The sequence below is a fragment of the Myotis myotis genome, unplaced genomic scaffold (assembly GCF_014108235.1).
Source record: "Myotis myotis isolate mMyoMyo1 unplaced genomic scaffold, mMyoMyo1.p scaffold_m19_p_5, whole genome shotgun sequence".
Classification (NCBI taxonomy): Eukaryota; Metazoa; Chordata; class Mammalia; order Chiroptera; family Vespertilionidae; genus Myotis; species Myotis myotis.
Window position 1 is genome coordinate 99540494 of NW_023416357.1, and position 26724 is coordinate 99567217.

General features: G+C 45.0%; 1 protein-coding gene across 8 annotated transcripts in view; it reads left to right on the forward strand.

Annotated features, from left to right (window-relative positions):
• Positions 1–26724, forward strand: part of GLYR1 (glyoxylate reductase 1 homolog) — a 50922-nt gene that overhangs the window by 11992 nt on the left and 12206 nt on the right. For 3 of the 8 annotated variants that reach the window (XM_036309396.1, XM_036309400.1, XM_036309401.1), the window contains exons 5-12: positions 517–759; positions 10658–10744; positions 11663–11719; positions 13376–13426; positions 13518–13591; positions 19145–19244; positions 25128–25238; positions 25908–26009. In XM_036309396.1, the coding sequence (XP_036165289.1) occupies positions 517–759; positions 10658–10744; positions 11663–11719; positions 13376–13426; positions 13518–13591; positions 19145–19244; positions 25128–25238; positions 25908–26009 (825 nt within the window). The remainder of the gene's footprint in view (positions 1–516; positions 760–10657; positions 10745–11662; positions 11720–13375; positions 13427–13517; positions 13592–19144; positions 19245–25127; positions 25239–25907; positions 26010–26724) is intronic. The other 5 variants (XM_036309397.1, XM_036309399.1, XM_036309398.1 and 2 more) reach the window with 5 other exon arrangements.

A 26724-nucleotide genomic window follows, 5' to 3' on the forward strand; every position in this document is an offset into this window, starting at 1 on the left:
TGCCTGACCGGTTATTTTTGCATACTAACTAACGGATTAAATGGCACCCTAAATCGAAACTCTATTCTTATGAAATGCCAGTAGAAAAAGAGCTACTTCAATTCTGAGGTATCAGCATTTTGGTAATCAGCTTGAAGCTCCATGCATGCAGCTGACCTTTCTGGAATAGATTGTTGCTCTTAGGAAAGTCACTTGGACTCAGGAGAAGTATCTGAGTGCAGCAGAGGTCTTTTCTCCTTTTATAGCTCAGCGATTAGGAGCACTGCCTCTGGGATATATCCACTGCCTGGGTGTAAATTCTACTTCTTAGCTTTGGGACTGTGGGCAAGTGACTTGATTTTTTTTTTTTTTTTAAACTGCTCAAGTGTAAGTGGGGATGACAGCAGACCTGTTTCATAGGGTTGTTGTGCAGATAATGCATGTAAAGTGCTCATCATAGGGCATGGCTCGTGTAAATGGTGGTGGTGATGGCAGCGGCTATTGTGGTGGTTATCATTATTATTATTAAACTTTCAGACATCATCCCACAATTCTGCTGATGACAAGAATCGGCGTAATTCCAGTGAGGAAAGAAGTAGGCCAAACTCAGGTGATGAGAAGCGCAAGCTTAGCCTGTCTGAAGGGAAGGTGAAGAAGAACATGGGAGAAGGAAAGAAGAGGGTGTCATCAGGCTCTTCAGAGAGAGGCTCCAAGTCCCCTCTGAAAAGAGCCCAAGAGCAGAGTCCCCGGAAACGGGGTCGGCCCCCAAAGGATGAGAAGGTTTGTTTTATCTCTGCAGCTTCTGGGATTAGTAACTTTCTTTTGTATGCGGCAGAGTTGAGCTTTACAATATGGTTCAGTTCATTGAGTTAACGTAGAGTCCTGTACTAAGAGTTGTCCTAAAGAATCCTGCAGATCAGGGGAGATATGCCGCCTGGATGCACAGGTGTGAAATAGGAACACAAGGCAGCAAAGAACCATGCATTCAACTAAATGCTCAAGTCAGAAGAATGGTCCACCTGAGCAGTGTGCAAGGGCTGGCACTGGAAAGGGCGTAGCAAGAAAGAAGAAAAGGTATTCCAGAGGTGGAGGGCATAGTTCACGTGGGGCTTAATGTCAGTGTGGTTATTCTCAGTACAGGGAGAGAACAGGAAGGAGAGCAGAGAGATAAAAGTAGGTTGTCACTGGATTGTGGAGAGCATTATGGTTTACTTGAGTGGTGGTGTATTGTCATGAAGTCAGTAGAGGGCCATAAAGTTGTTTGAGCTGGGTATTGAGGTGGCAGTGTGCTCCAAGCTCTGCATTAGTAATCATGGAGGGCAGAGAAGAAAGGCTCAAAGTCAATTAGAAGGCTAATCCAGGTGTGTGTTCACATAAGGAGCTATTCCAAGGGCGTGATAGCAGACATTGAAAGTAACTATGTGAGGCACTTCAGAGAAAGAGTTTATAAGATTGGCAACTGGTTATAAAGGGGATGAATGAGAAAAGGGAAAGAGAGATGATTTCAAGTTTGTGCCTGGGGAAATGGTGAGGCCTTTCTTAAGAGCAGAGGGGTTGAGAGGAGCTAGCTGATGCCTAGACCACCAGGACAGCTTGGAGTCGCAGGACAGAAATGTAGACGTGGGAAGCAAATGTGTAGAAAGAATGTTGGATCCGTGAGACGAGATGGGGCTTATGTTTGGGAAAGTAAAGGAGGGAGAAGAGTCAAGGGCAGGAGTTAGCTTTGTAGTAAGAGTGCCTGTAGTTCAGGGTGGGAAGAAGTTAGCAAAATGAAATAATGGAGAAATAACATATCTCTCTCCTTCTTGTAATGATTTTTGTCGAGTCTTAGATGCCAAGGGAGGAGAATTTAACACATTGCAGACGAACCGTGAGAATCCTCGTGTTCTCTGTTCTAAGGCTTGTGACCAATCACGAGAATTCTCAGCTTTTCATTGTTGTCATTTATTTTTTTATACATATTTTTAAGGAAGAGGGAGAGAGGTAGAAACATCCATGATGAGAGAGAATCATTGATCAGTTGCCTCCTGCAAGTCCCCCACTGGGGATCAAGCCCTCAACCCTGGGCATGTACCCTTGACCCAAATCAAACCTGGGATCTTTCAGTTAGCAGACCAACGCTCTATCCACTGAGCCAAACTGGCTAGGGCCATTGTTGTCATTTAGAGAGACACATTTGCTGAAGATAAAAATTACAAAAGGAATTGAAAGTGATTAGTCTCTTGTCGTTAGTAATAAAAATAACTTTTTATATCAATTTGATATTTTTAAAGTGCTCAGTAACAATGGATAGTGACGAAGAACATGATAAAATTCTGGATATATTTGCTGACAATTTATCAGATATTCCAAGTGAAAGTGATAAAAGCTTTCACAGTGGCAGTGATATAGTTATTCTTTCAAAAAGGCGAAAAATAGTAATTTCAAGTGATTCCGAACCTGAAAATTGGAACAATTCCACACAGGATTTTGAGTGAAATTTGCGTCTTGGTTGCTGAGATAACGATTGGTCAAAAGAGAACTTTCAACCTAATTTGGAAAAATTTGAAGGTAATCTGAGGTTACAGTTATACCATCTGATTCTAAGAACATCGTTGAAGTCACCAACTTGATTTTTGACGACGATCTGTTTGAACTATTTTGTCATCAATCGAACAGCCTATCTAATAATAGACAAACATGGTAATTAACCGTACCTTCACTACCATCACCATATGCAAATTAACTGCCAACAAAGATGGCGGCTAATTTGCATACTGCAGGCAGGGCAGGACACCGGGAGCTGCCATCCAGGCCCCTGTGTGCGACCCCAGAAGCTGCCAGAAAGCCAAGCCGCAGGCAAGGTGGCCCCCCGGGACCCAGGAGCCGCCTTGCCTGCCGCCTGTGATCGTGATCGGAAAGGCGGCCCCCTGGGACCCAGGAGCCCATCAGCGAGGTACACAGGCAAAGCAGCGATCAAGCTATGAGGGGGAGGGTGGGGGGCGGAAGGAGCTATAGGAGCAGCTCTGGCCGGAGACTGAAGACTCCGGCCGGAGCAAGGAGCAAAGACTGAAGGCTCCAGCCACAGCAAAGACTGTGTCCAGAGCGAAGATGGAAGGCGGTGGCCAGAGTGAAGGTCTGGGTCCCAGGTGCCAGAGGAAAACTGGTGCTGGCAGCCAGGGGAAAGAAGGCCTATTTCACGAATCTTCGTGCAATGGGCCTCTAGTATATTATAACCAAAATTTGGGAAAGCACAAAATTTCAAAAGCAATAAAGTGGTCTCCTGTTACTCCAAAAGATATAAAACCTTTTTTAGGACTTATCATGTTAATGGGGTGTACTCAAAAGGATACCTGGAAAGAATATTGGTCTACAGATCCAGTTCTAGCTGTTCCAATATTTCCTCAGACAATGAGTTGAAATCGTTTTGAACACATATGGACTTATTGGCATTTCAGTGACAATGCAAACATGACTAAATCTTCATCCAGGCTATTTAAAATTCAATCTGTACTCAACCACTTTATTAGTAAATTTCAAACAATATATAAACCTATGCAAGAATTATCATTAGATGAAGGCATGATTCCCCAGAGGGGACGTCTTCTATTTCGAATTAAAACCCAGCTAAAATTATTAAATATGGTTTACTTGTAAGAATGGTATATGAAAGCAAGACTGAGTATATTTGCAATGGAAATTTACACAAGTGAAGGAAAAAAATTAAATGACTCTATTCTGTCACTAGTTCGGCCGTATCTGGAATTGGGGCATCACATATACCAAGATAACTATTACAACAGCATTTCAATTGGAGAAACTTTATTACTACATAAAACAAGAGTTTGTGGAACAATTCGAACAAATAGAGGCTTGCCAAATGTTTGAAAGATGAAGCATCTACACTTCATATTACACAGTGTTTTACAAAGTATCATACTTTAAAAAAGATATTAGCTTGTAAAAACATGTAATAAATAACTTCAAAATGCAATGGGTATTTAATTTTAAAGCGTGCCTTTTAACATTCGTGTAAAACGTTTTTTGTACTTGTTCAATAGAAACTTACCTGGCCACTGGGTAAAGCTAGCAATAAAACTGGTCTGCAGTGTGTTAAGATAAAATAGGTAGTCTAACACAGGTAATTGTGAGAGCAGGATCAAAGGGGTAGAAGCCAGATGGCTGGCGGAAACAGTTGGGTGATGAGGCTGTGATGAAATGCTAGCCATCAGATCAAGACTTGCAAATTCAGACATCAGCAAGACCAGACAGGTAATTGAAGTGAGTGGAGCCCAATGATGCAAGAAGAAATGGCTCAAGCAGGAGGTTCCACGGCCCTGCCCTGCATGGAGCATTAGGGGTGGCAGTGGCTGGTGGTCTGGGGAGGTTATGCTCTGCCCATTGAGTTCCAGCCAACTTTTGCCAGATTGTCTGGTTTTTCTCAAAGGAAGCTGGAAATACAAGTTTTTATGTAAAATGTTCCAATTTTAAATGTTAGTAGCTAACTCACAATTTTAAAATACTTATTCCAAAGGAACATCTCTGGGCCAGATTCAGCCAGTGGGCTGCCATTGTGAACTCTGTGTTAGAGAAGGTCCTTCATGCTGTCAAATGACCTAAGACTGAGAGTAGATGAGAGTGACTGTAGTGGTGGGGACAGTCCCAGGTAACCATGAGCATAGGGAAATGCCAGCCAAAGTCAGAGAAGGTTTCAAAAATGCTGGCTTTTTTGCAGTATGTGAAAAACTTCTTAGGGGGTTTGATCTAATTTGATCTAGTTGAGTTTATTTCCAGGGACCCAGAGGAATCTGGGCCATCAGGTTTTATACTATTCTCCACGTTCACACTATCTGGTGTCTTTAAGCTGTGGATCTCGCCAACTCCTCTGCTGGCTCTGGAAAGAAATTACTTCTTTTTGGATAAAAGGAAAGTATAAAGAAGAAGTTAGGAGGAGGGCCTTGAGTTTGAATCATGACTCCATGACTTGCTATACCTATGTGACCTTGACCAGCACCCTTTGCCTTGGTTTCCTCGTGTGATCATTGGGAATATTAAAGATACCTGCCCCTTACATTTGTTGTGAGAATTAAATGAATAACACAAGCAAAGCACCCAAGACAGTGCCTGCAACACATTATGCATGTGATAAATTCACTTTTATATATATACTAGAGGCCCGGTGCACGAGATTCATGCACTGGGGGGGGAGGAGATCCCTCAGCCTGGCCTGTGCCCTCTCTCAGTCCGGGACCCCTCGCTCCTTACCACCCGCCTGCAGCGGAGGCAGGAGAGGCTCCCGCCACCACTGCTGCACTCGCCAGCTGTGAGCAGGGCTTCTGGCTGAGCATTGTTCCCCCTGTGGGAGTGCACTGACCACCAGGGGGAAGCTCCTCGTTGATCGTCTGTCCCCTGATGGTCAGTGCATGTCATAGTGACCAGTCGTTCCTCCATTTGGTCAATTTGCATATTATACTTTTATTATATAGGATTTTTTTTTCTATTGATTTCAGAGACGAAGGAAGAGGGAGAGAGAGATAGAAACATCAATGATGAGAGTGAATCATTGATTGGCTGCCTCCTGCACACCCCACACTGGGGATCAAGCCCACAACCGGAGCATGTGCCCTCATCAGGAATTGAACCATGACCTCATGGTTCATAGGTCAACGCTCAACCACTTAGCCATGTCGGCTGGGCATAAATGTCATACCTTTGATATTTTTCAGCAGTAGCCTGTTGTGCAGTGAGGGCACTGGTTTATTGCAACCCCAAGACCGCTGCCAGACTTGCTGGGAGGAATTTCTCACAAGCTCCCAGTAAAAAGCAGTTTACCCTTTAGTCTGAATTATTAATTGAGGGGGAAGGAGGAGTAACATTTCTACCACTGTTCTCAGAGCCAGGTCTCCATCCAGGAGTTCTACCTGCTATTGATCTTTAGTTTTGTTTTTTTTCTATAAGATCTCCATGCTAGGCCTGGACTCTAATGAAAGATTTGTCAGGAAAGGAAAGAGTATGGGTAGTGGTGCTGGGAACACATGGCGATTTCAGTTCTCACCATTGATTTTAAGTGTCTTCAGAGATATAGGAAATCTGCTTGGGTTTGGAATTTCAGTGTATCTTATGATCTGATACTAGTGGCCCGGTACACGAAATATGTGCATGGGGCGGGGGGGGGGGTGTCCCTCAGCCTGTCCTGCCCCCTCTCCAATCTGGGACCTCCCTCTCACAATTCGGGACCGCTGGCTCCTAACCGCTCACCTGCCTGCCTACTGGATCGCCCCTAACTACTCTGCCTGCCGGCCTGCTTGCCCACAACTTTCCCCCCACTGGCCTTCTCGCCCCCCCCCCCCCACCAGCCTGATCCCCCCAACTGCCCCCCCCCCGCGCCAGCCTGATCGCCCCCAACTGCCTCCCCCTGCCAGCCTGATCATTCCCAACTGCCCCTTCCCCCCACCAGCCTGCTCGCCCCCAACTGCCCTTCCCTGCCAGCCTGATCACCTCCAACTGCCCTCCCCTGCCTGCCTGATTGCCCCTAACCACCTCTGCCTCTGCCCCGCCACCATGGCTTTGTCCAAAACGTCTGGAAGGTCTCCCGGTCTAATTAACATATTACCCTTATATTAGTATAGATACCTTGTGGTCTAAAAAGAGTATTGTGTTGCTATAGTAATTGTCATTTGGATGGCTAGCTCCTCTGTGAAGCAGAGAGCAGTAGTGTAGGCAGATAACTTGGCAAAGCCCCAGATGATTGCCATTCTGGGCTATAATCTCCTATCCTGTAACGATTAACAGAAAAGGCTGATCTTGATAGTGGAGGTGTCAATTACATGCAGGCAAGCAGTGGCTGGGTTTGTGTCTAGAAATCCGTCCAAGTCTTTAGCTGAGAACTACAACTCTGGGCACAAAGAACCCTGACAGAATAAAACTGTCAGTCCTGTGGCTCTCCTAAAATCCCAGACTAGCCCTAACCGGTTTGGCTCAGTGGGTAGAGCATCAGCCTGCGGACTGAAAGGTCCCAGGTTTGATTCCGGCCAAGGGCATGTACCTTGGTTGCAGGCACATCCCCAGTAGGGGGTGTGCAGGAGGCAGCTGATCGATGTTCCTCTCTCATTAATGTTTCTAACTATCCCTCTCCCTTCCACTCTGTGAAAAATCAATAAAATATATTTAAAAATAAAATAAAATCCCAGACTAGTGCAGAGAGCACTGATTTAGGAGTCAAGGCCTTTGGTTAGTGCTAGGTGGAGAGCTGTGTTCTCTGCCTTACTCTCATCTGTCGTTTTGGTCTTAGGCAGCGGTTCTCAACCTGTGGGTCGTGACCCCTTTGGCGGTCGAACGACCCTTTCACAGGGGTCGCCTAAGACAATCCTGCATATCATATTTACATTACGATTCATAACAGTGGCAACATTACAGTTATGAAGTAGCAACGAAAATAATTTTATGGTTGGGTCACAACATGAGGAACTGTATTTAACCCTTTTCAGTCCAACCTCGAGGCTGACTCGACAGACCAGGCGCTAGGAGCAGGTCCAACATCGAGCAATAAGAACATTAAAAAGTTCAACATTCAATCCCGTCAGTTAATTTGGACCAGACTGTTTGAATTCCACAAATAACATTGGACCACAAAGGGTTAAAGGGCCAGAAGGTTGAGAACCACTGGTCTTAGGCAAGTCATTAAAGCTGTACTGCCCCTAGTCACAGGTGACCGTTTACATTTAAATTAAATACAATTTAAAATTCAGTTTCTCAGTCACACTAGCCATGTATCAGGTACTCCATGGTGGACTTGTGACTATTGGCTATAGTATTAGTACAGGTATAGGGCATGTTCATCATGGCAGAAAATTATTTTTGGCAGTACTGCACTAGGCCTCGTTTACTCAAACCTCTATATTCAACAAGTGTCTAGAGATAAAGCAGCATGAAAGACAAGGCCCCTATCGTGTTCATTTCTTCAATACTAGTAAATATTGAACACCAACTATGCGCCAGGAATGGTTCCCAGCATGGGATATATAAAGTAAACAAAATTGGTGACATTCTTACTTTCATAGAACTTACTTATAATAACATAGGTCCTGAAGCCAAATTCCCTGAGTTTAAATTTCATCTACCATACTCATTATTAGCTCTGTGACCTTAGGCAAGCATACTTCAGCTCTCTGTCTCAGTTTTCTCTTCTGTAAAATGGAGATGATAATAGTTCTATTTCATGAGGTTGTGACAAGTATGTGAGAATATACATATAAATAGCACTCTAACGTCTGGCATATGGTAAGCCCTGTAAAAGCATTTGTTGTCATTATAGTAATCAGCATCACGTTCCAATGGAGGGAAATACAGAGAGATGAGGGAAAGCATTCTGATAAGGTGACATTTCAATGGAGACCTAAAGTGAGCATATGAACCAAGTTGGAAGAGCATACCCAGCAGTGCAAAGGCACTAGAGCAGGGGTCCTCAAACTTTTTAAACGGGGCCAGTTCACTGTCCCTCAGACCGTTGGAGGGCCGGACTATAGTTTTAAAAAAAAACTATGAACAAATTCCTATGCACACTGCACATATCTTATTTTGAAGTAAAAAAACAAAATGGGAACAAGTACAACATTTGTATTTGCATGTGGCCCGCGGGCCGTAGTTTGAGGGCCCCTGCACTAGAGTATTTGCATGTGTGGTGTTTTGGGGAATGGAGATGGAGGGCCATGGGGGCACTGGTGGGCGGGAGAGAAAGTAATAGGACATTAGGTTGGAGATTAGCATGGAGTGGGGTTGCAGCACATCTAGGGCACCATAGGCCACAATAAAAGCCTCTAGCTTGACCATGTGAGACAGGATGTCAGATTTAGGCAGAGAAGTGTCATGCTTCACTCTGGCTGCGGTGTATAGACTAGACCAGGGGTGGGCAAACTTTTTCACTCGAGGGCCACAATGGGTTCTTAAACTGGACCGGAGGGCCGGAACAAAAGCATGGATGGAGTGTTTGTGTGAACTAATATAAATTCAAAGTAAACATCATTACATAAAAGGGTACGGTCTTTTTTTTTTTTAGTTTTATTCATTTCAAACGGGCCGGATCCGGCCTGCGGGCCATAGTTTGCCCACAGCTGGACTAGACTGTACGGGTCCAGAGCAGAAGCAGAGAGATTCCTTTTGCTACAGTCCAAGTGATAGGCAATGGTAGCCTGATCCTTGGATGTTAGTAGTAGGGGTACTCAAAAGAAGGGGTTGCACATTCCCATTTATAAAGCCATAATCATTGTTGATGGATTAGAGGAGAGAGGAGGGTAGAATCAAGAAGGACTCCAAGGACCCTGGCCTGGTAGTAAATGGAGTTGCTGTTTCAGAGATTGAGAAAACTGTAGAAGAAGCCGTTTGGGCCGGGAAATCAAGAATTCAGTTGAGCATGTCAAGATTCCCATTTGATATCCAAGTAGAAATGTCGGGAGGGCCACTGTGGCTGGAAGATAGCAGATGGAGAAAGGGAGGAGGCGGTAAAGTCAGTGGTAGAGGGAAAGAGAACAGACCAGTTGTAAAGCTGGAACAAACAGTGCCTCTTTGCCTAGAATGGGTGTGGGCCAGGCCCTTAATAAAGAGGAGCGGCAGCCTCACTCCGCTGGGTCGTTTCCTTGCATCATTCTGGGGAGAGTGGGGATCTTGGCTCCAGACCACCCTGAGTTCCAGTTCTGGCTTTGTCATTTAGTCCTGAAAAATGTTGGGCAGATTTCCTCATGAGCACCATGTGGCTTTTTTAGGTGGTGGTTTTGTTTTCTTTTGTTTTTTGAGATTAGTGGATTCCTTCTGAAGCCTGTACTATTTTCTTAATAATGTTTATTATTCGCCGTAAGGAATTTTCTCTAACAACACTGCAGACCATAGTTGGGCTTTTCTCCATCACACACCAGAATATGTTTTGTTATTTCAAGAACAGAGAAGAAAAGCTCACTCTGTGTTGATGAGAACTTTCCCTGGTTCTCCCAATGAACTGTCATCAGAACCTGGCTGGGGACATGGGCTTGAACTGATGCTGAGACCATGGAGCTGGCTAGGGGTTTTTTGTTATTTATTTATTTTTAAATGTATTTTTTATTTCAGGGAGGAAGGGAGAAGGAGAGATAGAAACATCAATGATGAGAGAGAATCATTGAGAGGCTGCCTCCTGCATGCCCCACACTAGAGATTGAGCCCGCAGCCCATGCAATGTGTCCTGATTGGGATTCGAACCATGACCTCCTGGTTCATAGGTTGATGCTCAACCAGTGAGCCATGCTGGCTGGGCTGGTTGTTTTTTTGTTTTGTTTTGTTTTTTTAATCCTTACCCAAGGATACTCTTTCCATTGATTTTTATTTTTTAGAAAGTGGAAGGGAGGGGGAAGTAGGGAGAGAGAGAGGAGAGAAACATCGATGTGAGAGAGACACATAGATGGGCTGCTCTCCACACACGCCCCAACCAAGGCAGGGATCAAACCTGCAACCCAGGTACATGCCCCTGACCAGGATTCGAACCCACAACCCTTGGGTGCACAGGCTGACGCTCTAACCCCTGAGCAACACCTGCCAGGATGGGCTAGGTGTTTAGTGTGGATGGAATGTGACTGAAGGAAGCAGACCAATGAAAAGTTGCTTCCCAGTTTGGGGCAAGAACACATCTATCAAGGTCCCGCAGTGTCTTGACAATTTGCCTTTCTCTCTGTAGGACCTCACCATTCCTGAGTCTAGTACCATTAAGGGGATGATGGCCGGACCCATGGCTGCATTTAAATGGCAGCCAACTGTGAATGAGGTAAGGATCTCTCCTGCGAGCCAGTTCAAAATTGGCCTCAGAGCTGATTTCCTGGCCTGGCTGCTATACACTTTTTTTCCTTTTCCTCCTTTTTGTGTATGTGAAGCTGCTTTTTTTTTTTTTTTTTTTTTTTTTAATTATCAAACAGTACGGAGGAGTATGTGGTAAAGAATGCAAGTTTCCACTCTCAGGTGCTCACTGTTAAGTTTGATACAACTTATTTCAGCCCCTTTGATACACCCATTAGCTATCATTTATTAATTACATACCAATATATAGTTTGTGTTGTTGGGACTAGGGTTATTTTTCACAAAAGTGGGATCATCTGCAGATTTTTTTTTCACTTGATATTTTATAAACACCTGTCTGTATATAAAACTTTGATGGTTAGTAGCCATACGTTATTCTATCCTTGGTATAGTAGTACCCTTTCCCTGTTACTGAGCCTAATTATGAAAGGCCTGCAGTTGTTGTCCTTTTATTTCTATTAATATCGGCCCTCAGTGAGATGAAAACAATCAGAGGTCTAGTACCAGACACAAGTAGGCCAAAACCCTAAAATTGGAAAAGAGCCCTCAAAATTGATTTGCCTTTGTCAGCTGTGTTATCCAACATGACTAGAGAGAATGCTGGACTTTAAAAATATTAGTATGCCTTTTAAATATTTTCCCATGCTGTTATTGGAATAATTTGTATACCAACCAGGCAGAAATATCTACTGAAGCCAGTTTTCCTTTAGCAGGAACAGACGTCGTTTACAAAAGGCTTAGATCAACAATGGGAAAAGTGTTTCCAGCCAGTTATAAAATTAGGGCCAGCTCCCTGGGGTGTTTAGCCAGAGGAAAGCAGTTACCAGGCAGAAGGAAGGGGTCTTTGTTGAAAGATAATTTGTTTTATTTAATAATTTTCTGTTTTCAGCCTGTTAAAGATGCAGACCCTCATTTCCATCACTTCCTGCTTAGCCAAACCGAGAAGGTGAGTTGTTCTTTGAAGTTCTTTTTTTTTAATATATATATATATTTTTTATTGATTTTTTTACAGAGAGGAAGGGAGAGGGATAGAAAGTCAGAAACATCGATGAGAGAGAAACATCTGTCAGCTGCCTCCTGCACACCCCCCACTGGGGATGTGCCGGCAACCAAGGCACATGCCCTTGACCGAAATCGAACCTGGGACCCTTCAGTCCGCAGGCCGACGCTCTATCCACTGAGCCAAATGGGTCAGGGCTGTTCTTTGAAGTTCTTGATCCTTGGTCAGGAGCTGGCCTAAAGGAGAGTGTTGTTCCATTGGAGCCTCACCTTACTAGTCTGAAAAGTTAGGCTCTGCCTGTACCACTGCCCAAAGCAGTAAAAGTCACATAGTGGTTCACTCATGAATTGGATGTTGTTAATATTAAAAACTAGAGGCCCAATGCACGAAATTCATGCAAGAGTAGGCCTTCCTTCCACCCGCTGCCAGCACTGGCTTCCCTCTGGCACCCGGGACCCGGGCTTCCCTCCAGCTGCCTGCAGGGACCCAGGACCCAGACTTCCTTCGCAGCCCCAGCTTTGTCCGGAAAGACCTCCAGTCTAATTAGCATATTATGCTTTTATTTTTATAGGCCCTCCCCCCCCCCCCCCCCCCCCGGAAAACAAAAAGCTTTTAAAACTTGTTAGCTGTGTGATTGAGACATTTGTGATTGCCTTCAGAGTCTAGGGCAGAAACCAAAACTCGTGAGCTGTCAGCCACTTGTAAGGTAGCCCGTGCTGCTGGGTAGTAGCCTCCATAAGCCTCCAGGTGTGGAGGGAAAGTTTTCTGAAGTGACTGCAAGGTATGGGGTTAGGCCAGTGGTCGGCAAACTCATTAGTCAATAGAGCCAAATATCAACAGTACAACGATTGAAATTTCTTTTGAGAGCCAAATTTTTTAAACTTAAACTACATAGGTAGGTACATTGTTATTAACTTAATTAGGGTACTCCTAAGGCTTAGGAAGAGCCACACTCAAGGGGCCAAAGAGCCGAATGTGGCTCACGAGCCGCAGTTTGTTAACCGCACTGGGTTAGGCCAAGCCTTGGTAGGATCTGCTGATAGGATGTAGCTTTGAAGTTGGACAGAGCTGGGTTCCAAACACAGTTACACGGACCAACACTGTAATTCTGGGCACGTGACTAAACGCCCCTGATTCTTTTCTTTTCTTTTTTTTTAATATTTTATTGATTTTTTACAGAGAGGAAGGGAGAGGGATAGAGAGTTAGAAACATCGATGAGAGAGAAACATTGATCAGCCTCCTGCACACCTCCTACTGGGGATGTGCCCACAACCAAGGTACATGCCCTTGACTGGAATCGAACCTGGGACCTTTCAGTCCACAGGCCGACGCTCTAGCCACTGAGCCAAACTGGTTAGGGCCGCCTCTACTCTAATTCTTAATGTCATTGTTAACAAAAGGATCTTGCAAAGTTGCGTGGAGAATTGAATGAGGTAATTTGTGTTAACTTTCTGTGTCATCTGGAATGTTCAATAAACTTGAACACCAAATAAGATTTTGATGTTAGCATCCCACATTAGGCCTAACTTTTTAGGTAAATTATAATGAAGAATGGTTAAGCGTTCAGTTTAATAAATGGTGTTTTCCTCCCTCTTTATTAGCCAGCTGTCTGTTACCAGGCCATCACAAAGAAGTTGAAAATATGTGAAGAGGTACGTAGATTCCACGCCTCCTCGTTTTTACCTTCCACTGGGGCATTGCCATGGGCAGCCTGACCTGATTCTTTGTGCTTCCTTTCCCTAGGAGACGGGGTCTACCTCCATCCAGGCAGCAGACAGTACGGCCGTGAATGGCAGCATCACACCCACAGACAAAAAGTAGGGCCTTTGGTGAAAAGATTTCTTTGGTTCTGCTGAGGGGTGAGGGATGACCCCAAGGGGACTCTTTAAAGGTTATGCTCCAGTCATTGCTAGAACTGAATGTAAAGAAAGGAAGAAAGTTGTAATCCTTACTGATGATGATTTGTTTAGGAGTAAATTGCCTTGCAGAAGACGGAAGTTGTCTTTAGATGTATGCCCTTAAATGTGAGTTTGTGAGCAGGGAATGCTCAGCTCTATGCTTCTCAGACTTTCCTATGCTTCAGAATCACCTGGAAGGCTGTTAGTAAAGCCCTGATTGTTGGACTGACCCCTGGGTTTTCTGAGTGGGTCTGGGGTGGACCCTTAAAATTTGTATTTTGGACAAGTTCCCAGGTATTGCTACTGCGGCTAGTCAGGAGACCACATTTGTGAATCCCCTAGCTTAGTAGAACTGTGATGAAAATCCTGAATTTGACTGTGGGGGATGAGAGATGAAGATATTTAGAATATCCTGCCCTCCGTGGTTCTCCCTGCAGTCACCTTCCAGTCCTTCTCATATACCTGCCTGCTGCTCTCTGTCCTGCTCAGGCAGGTTGGAGAGCCTTGACTATGGTCCCCAAACCTTAGCTTGCACACATGCTCGCCTTTGCCCTTACTCTGGCCAATTGTGTTTTTAGAGTCGTGATGATGAAAAGGGTTTTTTGCTAAGAACAAACATTCTCCTGAGCAAGATAACCAAGTCTGGATTTCCTGTCTGTGTCTTCCAAAAGGTTCTTTTGCAGCCTAAAAACAGTGCATCTTTTACTTCAGTCCTAATTTTTTGTTGTATTGAGATCACTGATTCTACCAGTTTTTTGGGGTGATTTCTCTTTGTAGAGTGGAGGAGATAGAGGCATATTATATACTAACTAGAGGTCCGGTGCACGGATTCGTGCACCAGTGGGGTCCTTCAGCCTGGCCTGCGCCCTCTCAAAATTGAGGACCCTCAGGGGATGTAGTAGTGCACGAAGCAGCAAGTAGCTGTGGCACAGCTCCCACTCATCCTGGCCCCGCTGCGCCTGCCATTGCCGCTGCAGAGGCAGGAGAGGCTTGCGCCACCATGGCGGCCCTCACCAGCTGTGCGTCTAGTGCCCATCGGTCAGCTGAGCAGCGCTCCCACTGTGGGAGTGCACTGACCACCAGGGGGCAGTTCCTGCATTGAGCATCTGCCCCCTGGTGGTCAGTGTGTGTCACAGCTACCAGCCAGTCGATTGGTCGACCAGTCGCTTAGGCTTTTATATATATACTAGAGGCCCGGTGCACAAAAATTTGTGCACTCAGGGGGTCCCTCAGCCCGGCCTGTGCCCTCTCGCAGTCTGGGACTCCTCAGGGGATGACCACCTGCTGGCTTAGGCCCGCTCCCCAGGGTATTGGGCCTAAGATGGTAATCAGACATCCCTCTGGCAGCCCTCGGGGGATGTCCACGTGCCAGCGAGGAGCAGGCCTAAACTGCAGTCGGACATCCTTAGCGCAGTTGAGGAAGCAGGAGAGGCTCCCACCACCACCACTGTACTGGCAGCCATCAGCCTGGCTTGTGGCTGAGCAGAGCTTCTCCCATGTGAGAGCGCCCTGACCACCAGAGGGCAGCTCCTGCATTGAGCGTCTGCCCCTTGGTGGTCAGTGTGTGTCATAGTGATCAGTCATTCCCAGTCCTTCTGCTGTTAGGGTCAGCTTCCATATTACCCGTTTACTATATAGGATAGAGGCCTGGTGAACAGGTGGCGGTCAGCTGGTTTGCCCTGAAGAGTGTCCCAGATCAGGGTGGGGGTCCTTCTTGGGTGCCTGGCCAGCCTGGATGATGGGATGATGGCTGTTTTCAGCTGGTCACACACCCTTCACGGTGGGGGTCCCCACTGGGGTGCCTGGCCAGCCTGGATGATGGGATGATGGCTGTTTGCAGCTGGTCACACACCCTTCAGGGTGGGGGTCCCCACTGGGGTGCCTGGCCAGTCTGGGTGAGGGGCTGAGGGCTGTTTTCAGGCTGGTGGTGACTGAAGCTCCCAACCGCTCCTTTTTTTCTTTTTTCTTTTTTTATTCTGGGCCAGCTTTAGCTCTGAGGCTCCAGCTCTTAGGCCTCCGCTGCTGAAAGCAGGTTTCTGGCCTTTTTTTACCTTCTGTATTTGAAACAATGTTGTGATCCTGCTGGCTGAAGCCCGGCGACTAAAGCAGGTTTCTGGGGTTTTGTTTAGTTTCTATATTTGTAACATAGTTGCTTAGAGTTGCAGCTCAGAGGCCGGCAGCGGCAGGCGGGGAACGTTGGAGTCCTCCGTCACTGAAGCAAGCAAGCCTCATGTTCGCTTCCAGCTGCCTGGCTGCCGGCCACCATCTTGGCTGGCAGTTAATTTGCATATCGCCCTGATTAGCCAATGGGAAGGGTAGCGGTTGTACACTAATTACCATGTTTCTCTTTTATTAGATAGGATAGACTAGAGGCCCGGTGCATAAAATTTGTGCACGGGTGGGGCCCCTAGGTCTGGCCAGCGATCAGGGCCTATCGGGGCCATCTCTCCCAGTCCTAATCGGGGCCAGGGCGGCTGCCGGATGCAACCTGCCAGATGGGGGGAGGGACCGCAGAAGGTTTGCCGGCTGTGGGGAGGGACGAGGAGGTTGGCTGGTCATGGGAGGTTGGCTGTGGGAGCATACTGACCACCTGGGGCAGCTCCTGCATTGGGCGTCTGCCCCCTGGTGGTCAGTGCGTGTCATAGCAACTGGTTGACCAGTCGTAACGGTCGCTTGGGCTTTTATGTATATAGATATCTTCTACTAGAGTGTGTGTGTGTGTGTGTGTGTGTGTGTGTGTGTGTATGGCTAATATACAAAATGTCCCCTTGAGAGTTTGACCTGGAGACTGAGAGTTCAATCGCTCACTATGATGTGCGCTGACCACCAGGGGGCGGCGCAGAATGAAGGAAGGCCCCTACCAGCAGCCGGGGAAGGAAGGCCCCTGCCAGCAGCCAGGGAAGGAAAACTCCGGCCAGCAGCCAGAAGGCCCCGATCAGCCCTGATTGCCAGCCAGGCCTAGGGACCCTACCTGTGCATGAATTTCGTGCACCGAGCCTCTAATATATAGATAAAAAGGGAGATGGGTGTCACCCATTCATTTGATGAGGATTGTGTTGTTTTTAATTTTTAAAAACTAGGACAGGTTGAGTATAGTCCCAATGCTTTCACCCAAGGCCTGTATTGCCCATATAGTAAAATACTTTTTTAACCTGAGTATGAAACCAACTAAAGCTAACCAGCTGTATTGTTCTTAATCCACTTAGTCTACATTTTCCATCTTATCTCAAGGGCACCATGAAGGACTGTTAGTTGCCATGTTAAAAATCCAGAAGCTTCATCCCCAGGTCTGCTGGGTATCCTAGAACAAACACCAAGAAATGGGAAAAGAATTAGTCCTCATGATTTTGAATCATAGGGAAAACTTACGCTACCCATATCACTGTGAATGACAAAAGATCTTGTTTTTATGCTTTGGCTTAAAACTTAGTGGACAGGGCACTATTTGGTAAGGAAGGTGATAGGTTCCCATTTTCTTTTCTTAAAATTTAAATATTTTATTGTTGAACTATTGCAGATGTCCCTCATTTCACCCCCTTTGCCCACCTCCACCCAGCCCCTGTAGCCCCCCTCCCCCACCCCAGCCCTCACCAAAATATTATCCATGTCCATGGGCTATGCATATATGTTCTTTAGCTAATCCCTTCACCTTCATTTATCCAGTCACCCCACTCCCCTCCCCACTGACATTTATCAGTCTGTTCCATGTATCCATGCCTCTGGTTCTATTTTGTTCATCAGTTTATTTTGTGCATTAGATTCCACATATTAGTGAGATCATATAGTCTTTGTCTTTCTCCGACTGGCTTATTTCACTTAGCATAGTAATCTCCAGGTCCATCCATGTTGTTGCAAAAAGTAAGAATTCCTTCTTTTTTATAGCCGCATAGTAAGTATTCCATTGTGTAAATGTACCACAACTTTTTTATCTACTCATGGGCACTTGGCCTGTTTCCAGATTTTGGCTATTGTAGATAAGGCTGCTATACTAAGGATTCTTAGGATATATATATACCCAGAAGTGGGATTGCTGGGTCAAAAGGCAGTTCCATTTTTAATTTTTTGAGGAAACTGATACTGTTTTCCACAGTGGTTCCACCAGTCTACATTCCCACCAACAGTGCACTGGGGTTCCCTTCTCCGCATCCTAGCCAGCACTTGTTGTTTGTTGATTTATTGATGATAGCCATTCTGACAAGTGTGAGGTGATACCTTGTTGGAGTTTTAATTTGCATCTTCCTGACAATTAGTGACCTTGAGCATTTTTTCATATGTCTGTTGGACATATGTCTCTCCTCTTTAGAGAAGTGTCTCTATTCAGATCCTGTTCCATTTTTTACATTTGATTCTGATAACTGCTGTCTGGGACAGAGAGTGTGAGAACTGCATATTCCAGCAAGGATTAGGGGAAACTGAGTAGAAAAGCCAATTTGCAGAAGTGGCTGCAGATGTCTCACCAGAGATCAAAAATACTGAAAGGATAACACAGGTCAAAGTGGAGAAGCTGCAGAGTGTGTCCAGAGCTGAGAGAAAGCCCAAGGTGAAAACTACAACATAATGTAATAAGAAATGAAGAGGCATAGTTGAGCCAAGTCACATGCCAGGAGAGATAATAAAGAAATACAGGAACCAAGAAAAGACATTTGAGCAGGGTAAAATCATCTGTAAAAGCAGGCGTCCCCAAGTTCTTGGGGTTGCAGAAAGAAGCAGACTTTAGGAAGCGAAGGTACACAGAGCATGATAAAGGATCATAATGGGCCTACAGTTAGAAGGGTGTGGTAGAGAGCAGAGAGGGGTGGGCCAGCAGACAGTGGTAATGGGGAAAGGCGCAAGAGAAGGCAGATTTGGGAAGAATTCGTGCACTGGGAAAGTTTGGCTCCAAAGCTCAGGCAAAGCTTTGAAGAAGAGAGACATGGCTTGTCTCTGCTAATAGAAAGAATACAAAGGTAGCATAGGTTTGGAGCCTGGAGAGGAGAGGGAAGACTGGGTCCCAGATTTCTGCAGTTGAGGAAGGTGGCTGGCTCTGACACTTCAATTACTTGTCATGGATCCTGTTGTGCTTTCAAGAGGCATCTGAAGACCTAGAGCTCAAAACTCCTGCAAAGCCGAAGACAAATGCCTGCTTTCTCACTGTTACGGAACTGTAAGCTCAGACTCTCTATCAAAGCATCAAGGAAATGATTTGGAACACCTAAGCCAAAAATGTCATCATTCTTTCTGTGGCAGTCAGGGGTTTAGAAATGCCCTTTTAAATCTAGGGACACTTAAGCGATGGCATAATAAGAAAAGGCACAATCTGCATGCGCCACATCTGGCTCAGTGCTCGTGGTGTCAGGACACCGCTGAGCGATGTTTCTGGTGGTCTGAGATCCCGCTCAGGTTTATGAGGAAGCAGAGTCTGTGCTGCATTCAGGATACCTTACCCTGTCCCTTCCACTCCTCCCCAAACTGATCAGTCTCTCTCTTTTTCAGGATAGGATTTTTGGGCCTCGGCCTGATGGGAAGTGGCATCGTCTCCAACTTATTAAAAATGGGTCACACAGTGACTGTCTGGAACCGGACCGCAGAAAAAGTAAGCATTAATGAGTGGTGCTTGTCAGCAGGGAGGGAACAAGCCTTGACCCATGGAGTTGGGGTAACTAAAGATGGGAATGTCTTCCTGATGTCTTCACTCAGCATTCTGCATGTGGTAGAGTAGGAGGAGCCACACTATTATTCAAGCAGGTAGATATGTAGACAAATAAGCTTAGAGTATTAGTATAGAAACTAAATATTTAAAAGTACCCAGAGGTGCCATGGCCTGTGTTGCTCAGTTGGTTGAGCATCATCCCATGCACTGAAAGGTTGCTGGTTTGATTTCCACTCGGCACACACCCAGGTTCGGATTTGATCCCCAATCAGGGTGCTTGTGGGATACAACTAGTCAATGTTTCTCTCTCTCAGCAATGTTACTCTCCCTCTCCCTTCCTCTCTCTCTAAAGTGAGTAAAAAATGTGTGTGTGTGTGTGTGTGTGTTTATTTATTTAAAAAAATTAGAGGCACGAAATTTGTGCAAGAGTAGGCCTTCCTTCCCCTGGCTGCCGGCTGCTGGCACCGGCTTCCCTCGCAACCCCAGCTTCATCTGGAAGGTCGTCTGGAAGGATGTCCGATCTAATTAGCATACTATGCTTTTATTATTATAGAAGATAGATACCCAGGAATATAAAACAAAGTGAAAATTTGCACTGGCAGGTGTTGCCCAGTGGTTGGAGCATTGCCTTCCACACCAAAGTGTTGTAGGTTCGATTCCTCTCTCCCTCTCTCTCTCTCTCTCTTTCTCTTTCTCTCTCTCTCTCTGTTTCTCTCTCCCTCTTTCCCTCCCTCCCTCTAAAAAGCAATGGAAAAAATATCGTTGGGTGAGGATTAACAAAAATAAAAAAGGAAAATTCCTCCCTCTCTGCTATTACCTGAGCTAGCCCATGTTAGGTGTTTGCATCCTTTTTTCCATGTTCACAAAATACGAGTGTGTATTATGAAGTCATTGGTAAGGAATGTGTATAGATAGATCTACAGCATCCTTTTCAGTGACTGTACTGTATTCAGTTGGATTGTGTTAGCTGTGCATACAGCATTCTGCTGTGATGATGTTCTGTATCTGCACTATCTAGTTTGGTAGTCACTAACCACATGGGGCTCTTTTTGTGGGGAGGAGGGGCTTTGCATTTTTTTATTAACATTTTCCTCTCACGTGGTTTACATCAATTTATAATAATCTACATAAGTTGAAACAGAACATAGGCAAAAAAATATATCCTTACCCACTTATTAAAGTCAAATATTAATGAAGGCTCCCATCCCACCTCTATCATAAAAACCGGCAGCCCATAGTAATTGTCAGCAAGGACAGGCCTTCTAGGATTCCTGTGGCCTGTGTGCTGAGCCTGTGGGCACAGCCTGCCCTGCTAAGCACAGTGGCTTACATGTGGCTCTTGAATACTTGAATCAAGGCTAGTACAACTAAATAATTGAATTTTTAATTTTATTTCACTTAAATTAAAAGAGTCCCCTTTGGCCCTAACTGGTTTGGCTCAGTGGATAGCGCGTCGGCCTGCAGACTGAAGGGTCCCGGGTTCGATTCCAGTCAAGAGCATGTGCCTTGGTTGGAGGTATATCCCCAGTAGGGAGTGTGCAGGAGGCAGCTGATCGGTGTTTCTCTCTCATCGATGTTTCTAACTCTCTATCCCTCTCCCTTCCTCTCTATAAAAAAATCAATAAAATATATATTTTTTAAAAAATAGTCCCCTTTGGCCCTAGCCAGTTTTTCTCACTGGTTAAGTCGTGGGCCTGTGGACTAAAGGGTCCCAGGTTTGATTCAGATCAAAGGCATGTACTTAGGTTGCTGGCTCAATCCCTGGCCCCAATCGGGACACATGCAGGAGGCAGCCAATTGATGTGTCTCTCACATCAGTGTGTTTCTCTGTCTCTCCCCCTCCCTTCCACTCTCTCTAAAAATCAACGGAAAAAGTGTCATTGGTAGTGAGGATTAACAAAAATAAGTACTCCTATTTGGCTAGTGGCTACCATATTGGACAGAACACATTTAGAAGTTCTTAACCTAAGGTGGCAGTCCACAACTTCCACGGGTCTGTGTGGCCCTGCCTTGGAATTCCAAAGCTCTTAATGTGTACCTTTTGTAATGGAGGCTCTGGCTCCCATCAAGTTGTCATTTAAGAAAAGATGAAGAACTGTCATCTGAGTACCAGGAAATTAAACACTGTACTTGCCAGGAACAAAAGAAAGACTGAGAAAGGACCAGCTTCTTGAGGAACAAGGTGTGGCTGAGCATGTATTTGTGAAATGACTGGGTGCATGTCTCTTTATGTGCACAGGTTCGAGAGCTGAAATAAGGTGTGATTGCTGAAGGAGTTGGCAGAGCTGATGTATTTGGGTTAACAAAAATGTTCTAGCAAAGTGAGAAATTCACTTTGCTGAAACAAAGTCCTTTTCAAGAATAACAAAAATGGGTTGAAGAGTTGAAGAGGGCACTGAAGGCCGTGCTAAGGGATTGCTTCAGGTGCTGGGCACTGTGGGGACCTAAGTCAGGAGTGGATCTCAGAGGCTTCATCGACAGGGTAGTTTGTGATTCAAGGCTAGAGTAGTCAGGAAATCTAGAGGTACACAGTGGCAGAACATCAGGAGAACCAGGGGGTTTGCTTATAAGTACATTCCCCTTTGATAGAAGTGCCTCTGGTCTTCTGTTTTCATGATTAAAATGCAGAAATGTTACAAACAAGGCCATTCCTTCCTGATTCATTTACAGGAAGGCAGGAGAGCAAAGCAGGTAGAACTTGGGTTTGGAGTACGGCCGACCTAGTCCAAGTCACACTCTGCTGCTTGCCCTAGGGCTTCAGTGAAATAGTTTACCTCCCTAGATCTGTAAAATGATGGACAGCAAAAGCCCCAGCGTCATGGGGGTGTGAAGGTTAAATGAGATGATGTAAAGTACTCAGCACAGTGCCTGGCACAAGTTATGTAGTAAATGTCATCTTTGAAAAGCCATTTAATCCTTAGGACAGTCCCCATGGAATTTTTATAAAAGGATCTTAATAAAAATGATTCTGCCCTAGCTGGTTTGGCTCAGTGGATAGAGCGTCGGCCTGTGGACTGAAGGGTCCCAGGTTCAATTCCAGCCAAGGGCACACGCCCTGGTTGCGGGCTCAATCCCCAGCTGGGTGCGTGCAGGAGGCAGCTGATCAATGATTCTCTCATCGATGTTTTTCTCTCTCCCTTTCCCTTCCTCTCTGAAATCAATAAAAATATTTTTTTTAATAAATAAATAAATAATCCTGTGGTCCTTCTGGGAAAAAGATGGAACATTTTAAAATTTTCAGTAATGAGGAGGTCTTCTCCCAAGCAAATGTAAAAACATAATAATGTAAATCACCAAGATAATGTGTGCTATAGTAAAGACACAGACCTATCAGGTAGCCCAGAAAGCCTAGGACTTCCTCTGATAGAGCCATCGCACTGTGAATCAGTGATGTTGAAGAAGGGTTGGTCAGTATGTTCAGAAAACTGGTTAGAAATTGGAGGAAATACTAATCTCACTTCTTACCACACAATAAAATATATTCCAGATAGATTACTACTTTTTTTTTTCAAAGGAAAAACCAGAAGGAAATAAAACTAAATATCCCTGGCCAATGTGGCTCGATTGGAGCATCATCCCATACACTGAAAGTTTGAGCGTTTGATTCCTGATCAGAGCACATACCTGGTTGCAGGCTCCATCCCCATTAGGGAGTGTGCAGAAGGCATCTGATTGATGTTTCTCTTTCTTGTCCATTCTCTCTCTCTCTCTCTGTCTCTCTCTCTCTCTCGTCCATGTTTCTCTCCCCCTCTCTCTCTCCCCGTCCCTCCCTCCCTCTAAAATCAATAAAAAAATATTTTTTTAAAAAGGAAAGACAACTAAATATTAACATAGATCTTTCTAAGCCTAAGACACAATCAGAATCACTAAAGAAAAAGATATGTAGTTTTTTTTTTCTTTTTCTCAATTATAATTTACATTCAGTATTATTTTTGTATTAGTTTCAGATATACAACATAGTCTTTAGACAATCATATACTTTACAATGTTCCCCCCAATAACATTCCCTGTACCCACCTGGCACCATACAAAAGATGGACAGTTTTTAATAATACTCCCCACAACAAAAAATAAAAGTGAAAGGTACACCAATTAAAAATGCTTTATAGCAAAGATGATAGAAAAGGGTAATATGTTGATTTTATGAAACACATAGTTTGATAACTCTTAAGATAAAAAGTAGCTCACATTCAGCAATATATAAAAGAAGTAGCTCACAGACCTTGTATGCATATATGCATAACCCATGGACACAGACAGTAGGGTGCTGAAGGCCTGGGAGGGTGAGGGGGTCTGGAGGAGGTCAAGGGAGGAAAAAAGGGGACATATGTAATACTTTCAATAATAAAGAATTATTAAATAAAGAAGTAGCTTACAGAAGAGTAAACAATTTAAAAACAAAAGTATTTAAAAGGTTTAGTTATCAGGAGTACTCAAAATAGGTCAGATAAAAAGTTGCTATTTTTAGCTGGTTAAATCAAGTAGGATAAAATTTTAATGTATTTGTGTATGCTTGATTGATTGTTGTTTTCAAATGATGTACTCTGTGCTGGTGATTTGAGACCTTGTTGGTGATCGTTATATATTCTCAGCCCTATTGAAAAACCATTTGTCTACATTTATTAAGAGCATGAAAACCATTTGAGCCTGTTTTATTCTTAGAAGTCTAAATTGAAAACATAAGGATATTTGTTGGAGTCATTTATAATTAAAAGCAGTCCAAATATCAAACTGCAGCAGAGCCATTAGGTAAATCTAGATATGTCTCTTGATGGAATATTTTACAGCCATTCATTGTAAGTGATAATAATGAGAGACAATATGGATAAATGTAAGCCTTACAAAATACTTTTTAAAATATATTTTATTGATTTTTTACAGAGAGGAAGGGGAAGGGATAGAGAGTTAGAAACATCGATGAGAGCCCTAACCGGTTTGGCTCAGTGGATAGAGCATTGGCCTGCGGACTGAAAGGTCCCAGGTTCAATTCCCGCCAAGGGCATGTACCTTAGTTGCGGGCGCATCCCCAGTAGGTGGTGTGTAGGAGGCAGCTGATCAATGTTTCTAACTCTATCCCTCTCCCTTCCTCTCTCTGAAAAATCAATAAAATATATTTTAAGAAAAAGAAGAAGAAGAAAGGAACATCGATGAGAGAGAGACATCGATTGCTGCCTCCTGCACACTCCCTACTGGGTATGTGCCCGCAACCAAGGTACATGCCCTTGACCGAACCTGGGACCCTTGAGTCCGCAGGGCGACGCTCTGTCCACTGAGCCAAACCGGTTAGGGCCTTACAAAATATTAAACGTTGGATACAAAATAGAAGGTTCAAGTTATTCTAATTACTTTTTAAATGCCTTTGAAAACGGGTATTGCACTAAATTAGTGTTTTCAGACCCCCAGAAACATCATAGTAAGGGATGGCAGCTTCCCGGCCCCAGCCCTGCTTCCCTAGCACAGTGCTGATAACGCAGGGCACTGCATGGTTTTGCCGTAGCCAAGATAGCCACGAAGGGCTGCAAACAGGCACTGTTTACATCCTGTCTTCAAACAGGAATCCTTCGGCAGACACTTGTTTTGTGCTTACTGTGAAGTAAAACATCATCTAGGCACCAAGTATGTGAAAACACAAGATAGTCCTGAAGAAGCCCCATCCACTTCCCCCAAGAAGTCAGACCACCAACTCTGGTGTCTGGGGCTCCCATCCTCAGCCTGTCTCCTGCCTTGGGAGGCCAGCCAGGAGGACTGGGCACCGTATCTCTGGCCTGGCTGTCGTGTTTGTTGTGCAATGCCTGCAGCTCACGTTAGGATCTGTGACTTTTGCAGTGTGATTTGTTCATCCAGGAGGGGGCCCGCCTAGGAAGAACCCCCGCTGAAGTTGTTTCAACTTGTGACATCACCTTTGCCTGTGTGTCGGATCCAAAGGCGGCCAAGGATGTAAGGATCCCCTCCCTCCCCTCAGCGTCTCAGATTGTGGCCAGGAAAGCTGGCTGGCCTCCTCCCCTTCTCCCCTGCATACGGAGTGAGTGTCTGCATGTGGGGGGTTGAATTTCCCATCTGGGGGCCATCTCCTATTATGAAGGGTGTTTGCATAAATTGAATACAGACTTCCTTTAATTCAGAACAAAGAATGAAAATGGCTAGGATCCCTGAGGTCTTCTAAAATGGTCTGTGGTATATTCTTATTGAGCTGGAAGCTTTGGGGCTATGTGTGCTTTTGGTCTATGTGCCAAGTTCCTATGTTTGGCTATCACTGTATTTGTATGTTTTAAAAGTTCAAGTGCAGTAGTCATCTTGTTAAACTGGTGACTAGTCTAATCCAAGTAGATCCAAAGAAGCCCCAAAACTGAAACAGTGAGATTCCATCTTTTAAATGGGAAGTTTTTAATAGAAATTTACTATTTTTAAAGATAAATGGGAACATACCAGAAATACTTTTCTTTCCCTTGCTTATTTACTTGCTTTTCCCTTTTCAGCCTTAATATTTATTAGCTCCTTATCAGGAAATGAACCAAAAAAGCAAATGAATTCTGACTTTGGGTCTAAGGGGTTCCTGGGTATCTGGCTGGGGGCCTGGGCTATTGCTTCTCCCTTGTGTCCCCACAGCTGGTGCTGGGCCCCAGTGGTGTACTGCAAGGGATCCGTCCCGGAAAGTGCTACGTGGACATGTCAACAGTGGATGCTGACACAGTCACCGAGCTGGCCCAGGTAGCAGCCTTGTTCAGGCTGGCCCTCCAGCATCCTTTTGGTTGGATCCCAAGACCTAAGCTGACCATGCCCAAGTGTGGACAACTTGGTTACTCTAGAGCAGCGGTTCTCAACCTGAGGGTCGCGACCCCTTTGGCAGTCGAATGACCCTTTCACAGGGGTCGCCTAAGACCATCCTGCATATCAGATATTTACATTACGATTCATAACAGTAGCAACATTACAGTTATGAAGTAGCAACAAAAATAATTTTATGGTTGGGTCACAACATGAGGAACTGTATTTAAAGGGCCAGAAGTTTGAGAACCACTGCTCTAGAGCCAAAGCCAGAGAGGAGAGAAGAAGTGAGGGCAATAGCCTTGGGACTAGCCTGTCTTCATTCTCTACCTTCAAAGTCACAGTTAATCTAAGTGGCCATGAGAGGAGAGATGCTGCCTAGCTGAGATGGGCATCAGATCCCATAGTTGCCAGCCTCACAGTGAGAAGCAGTCCAAGCTGTCAGCACAGCATTTTTGCTTTAAGCATCTATCTGCAGAGTATTCCTCCTGCCTGAGCTGCTGGGCCCAAGTGAGGGAGTGGTGACTTCTGGCTCATGTGTGTTCAAAGAGTGAAGTCCGGGAAGGGCGGTGTTCATAGGAGGTTAGACAACCAAGCAGTTGGCACAGCCATGTTTGGTCATAATCTCTGGTCTTTATAAGAAATTCAGAGTAAATGG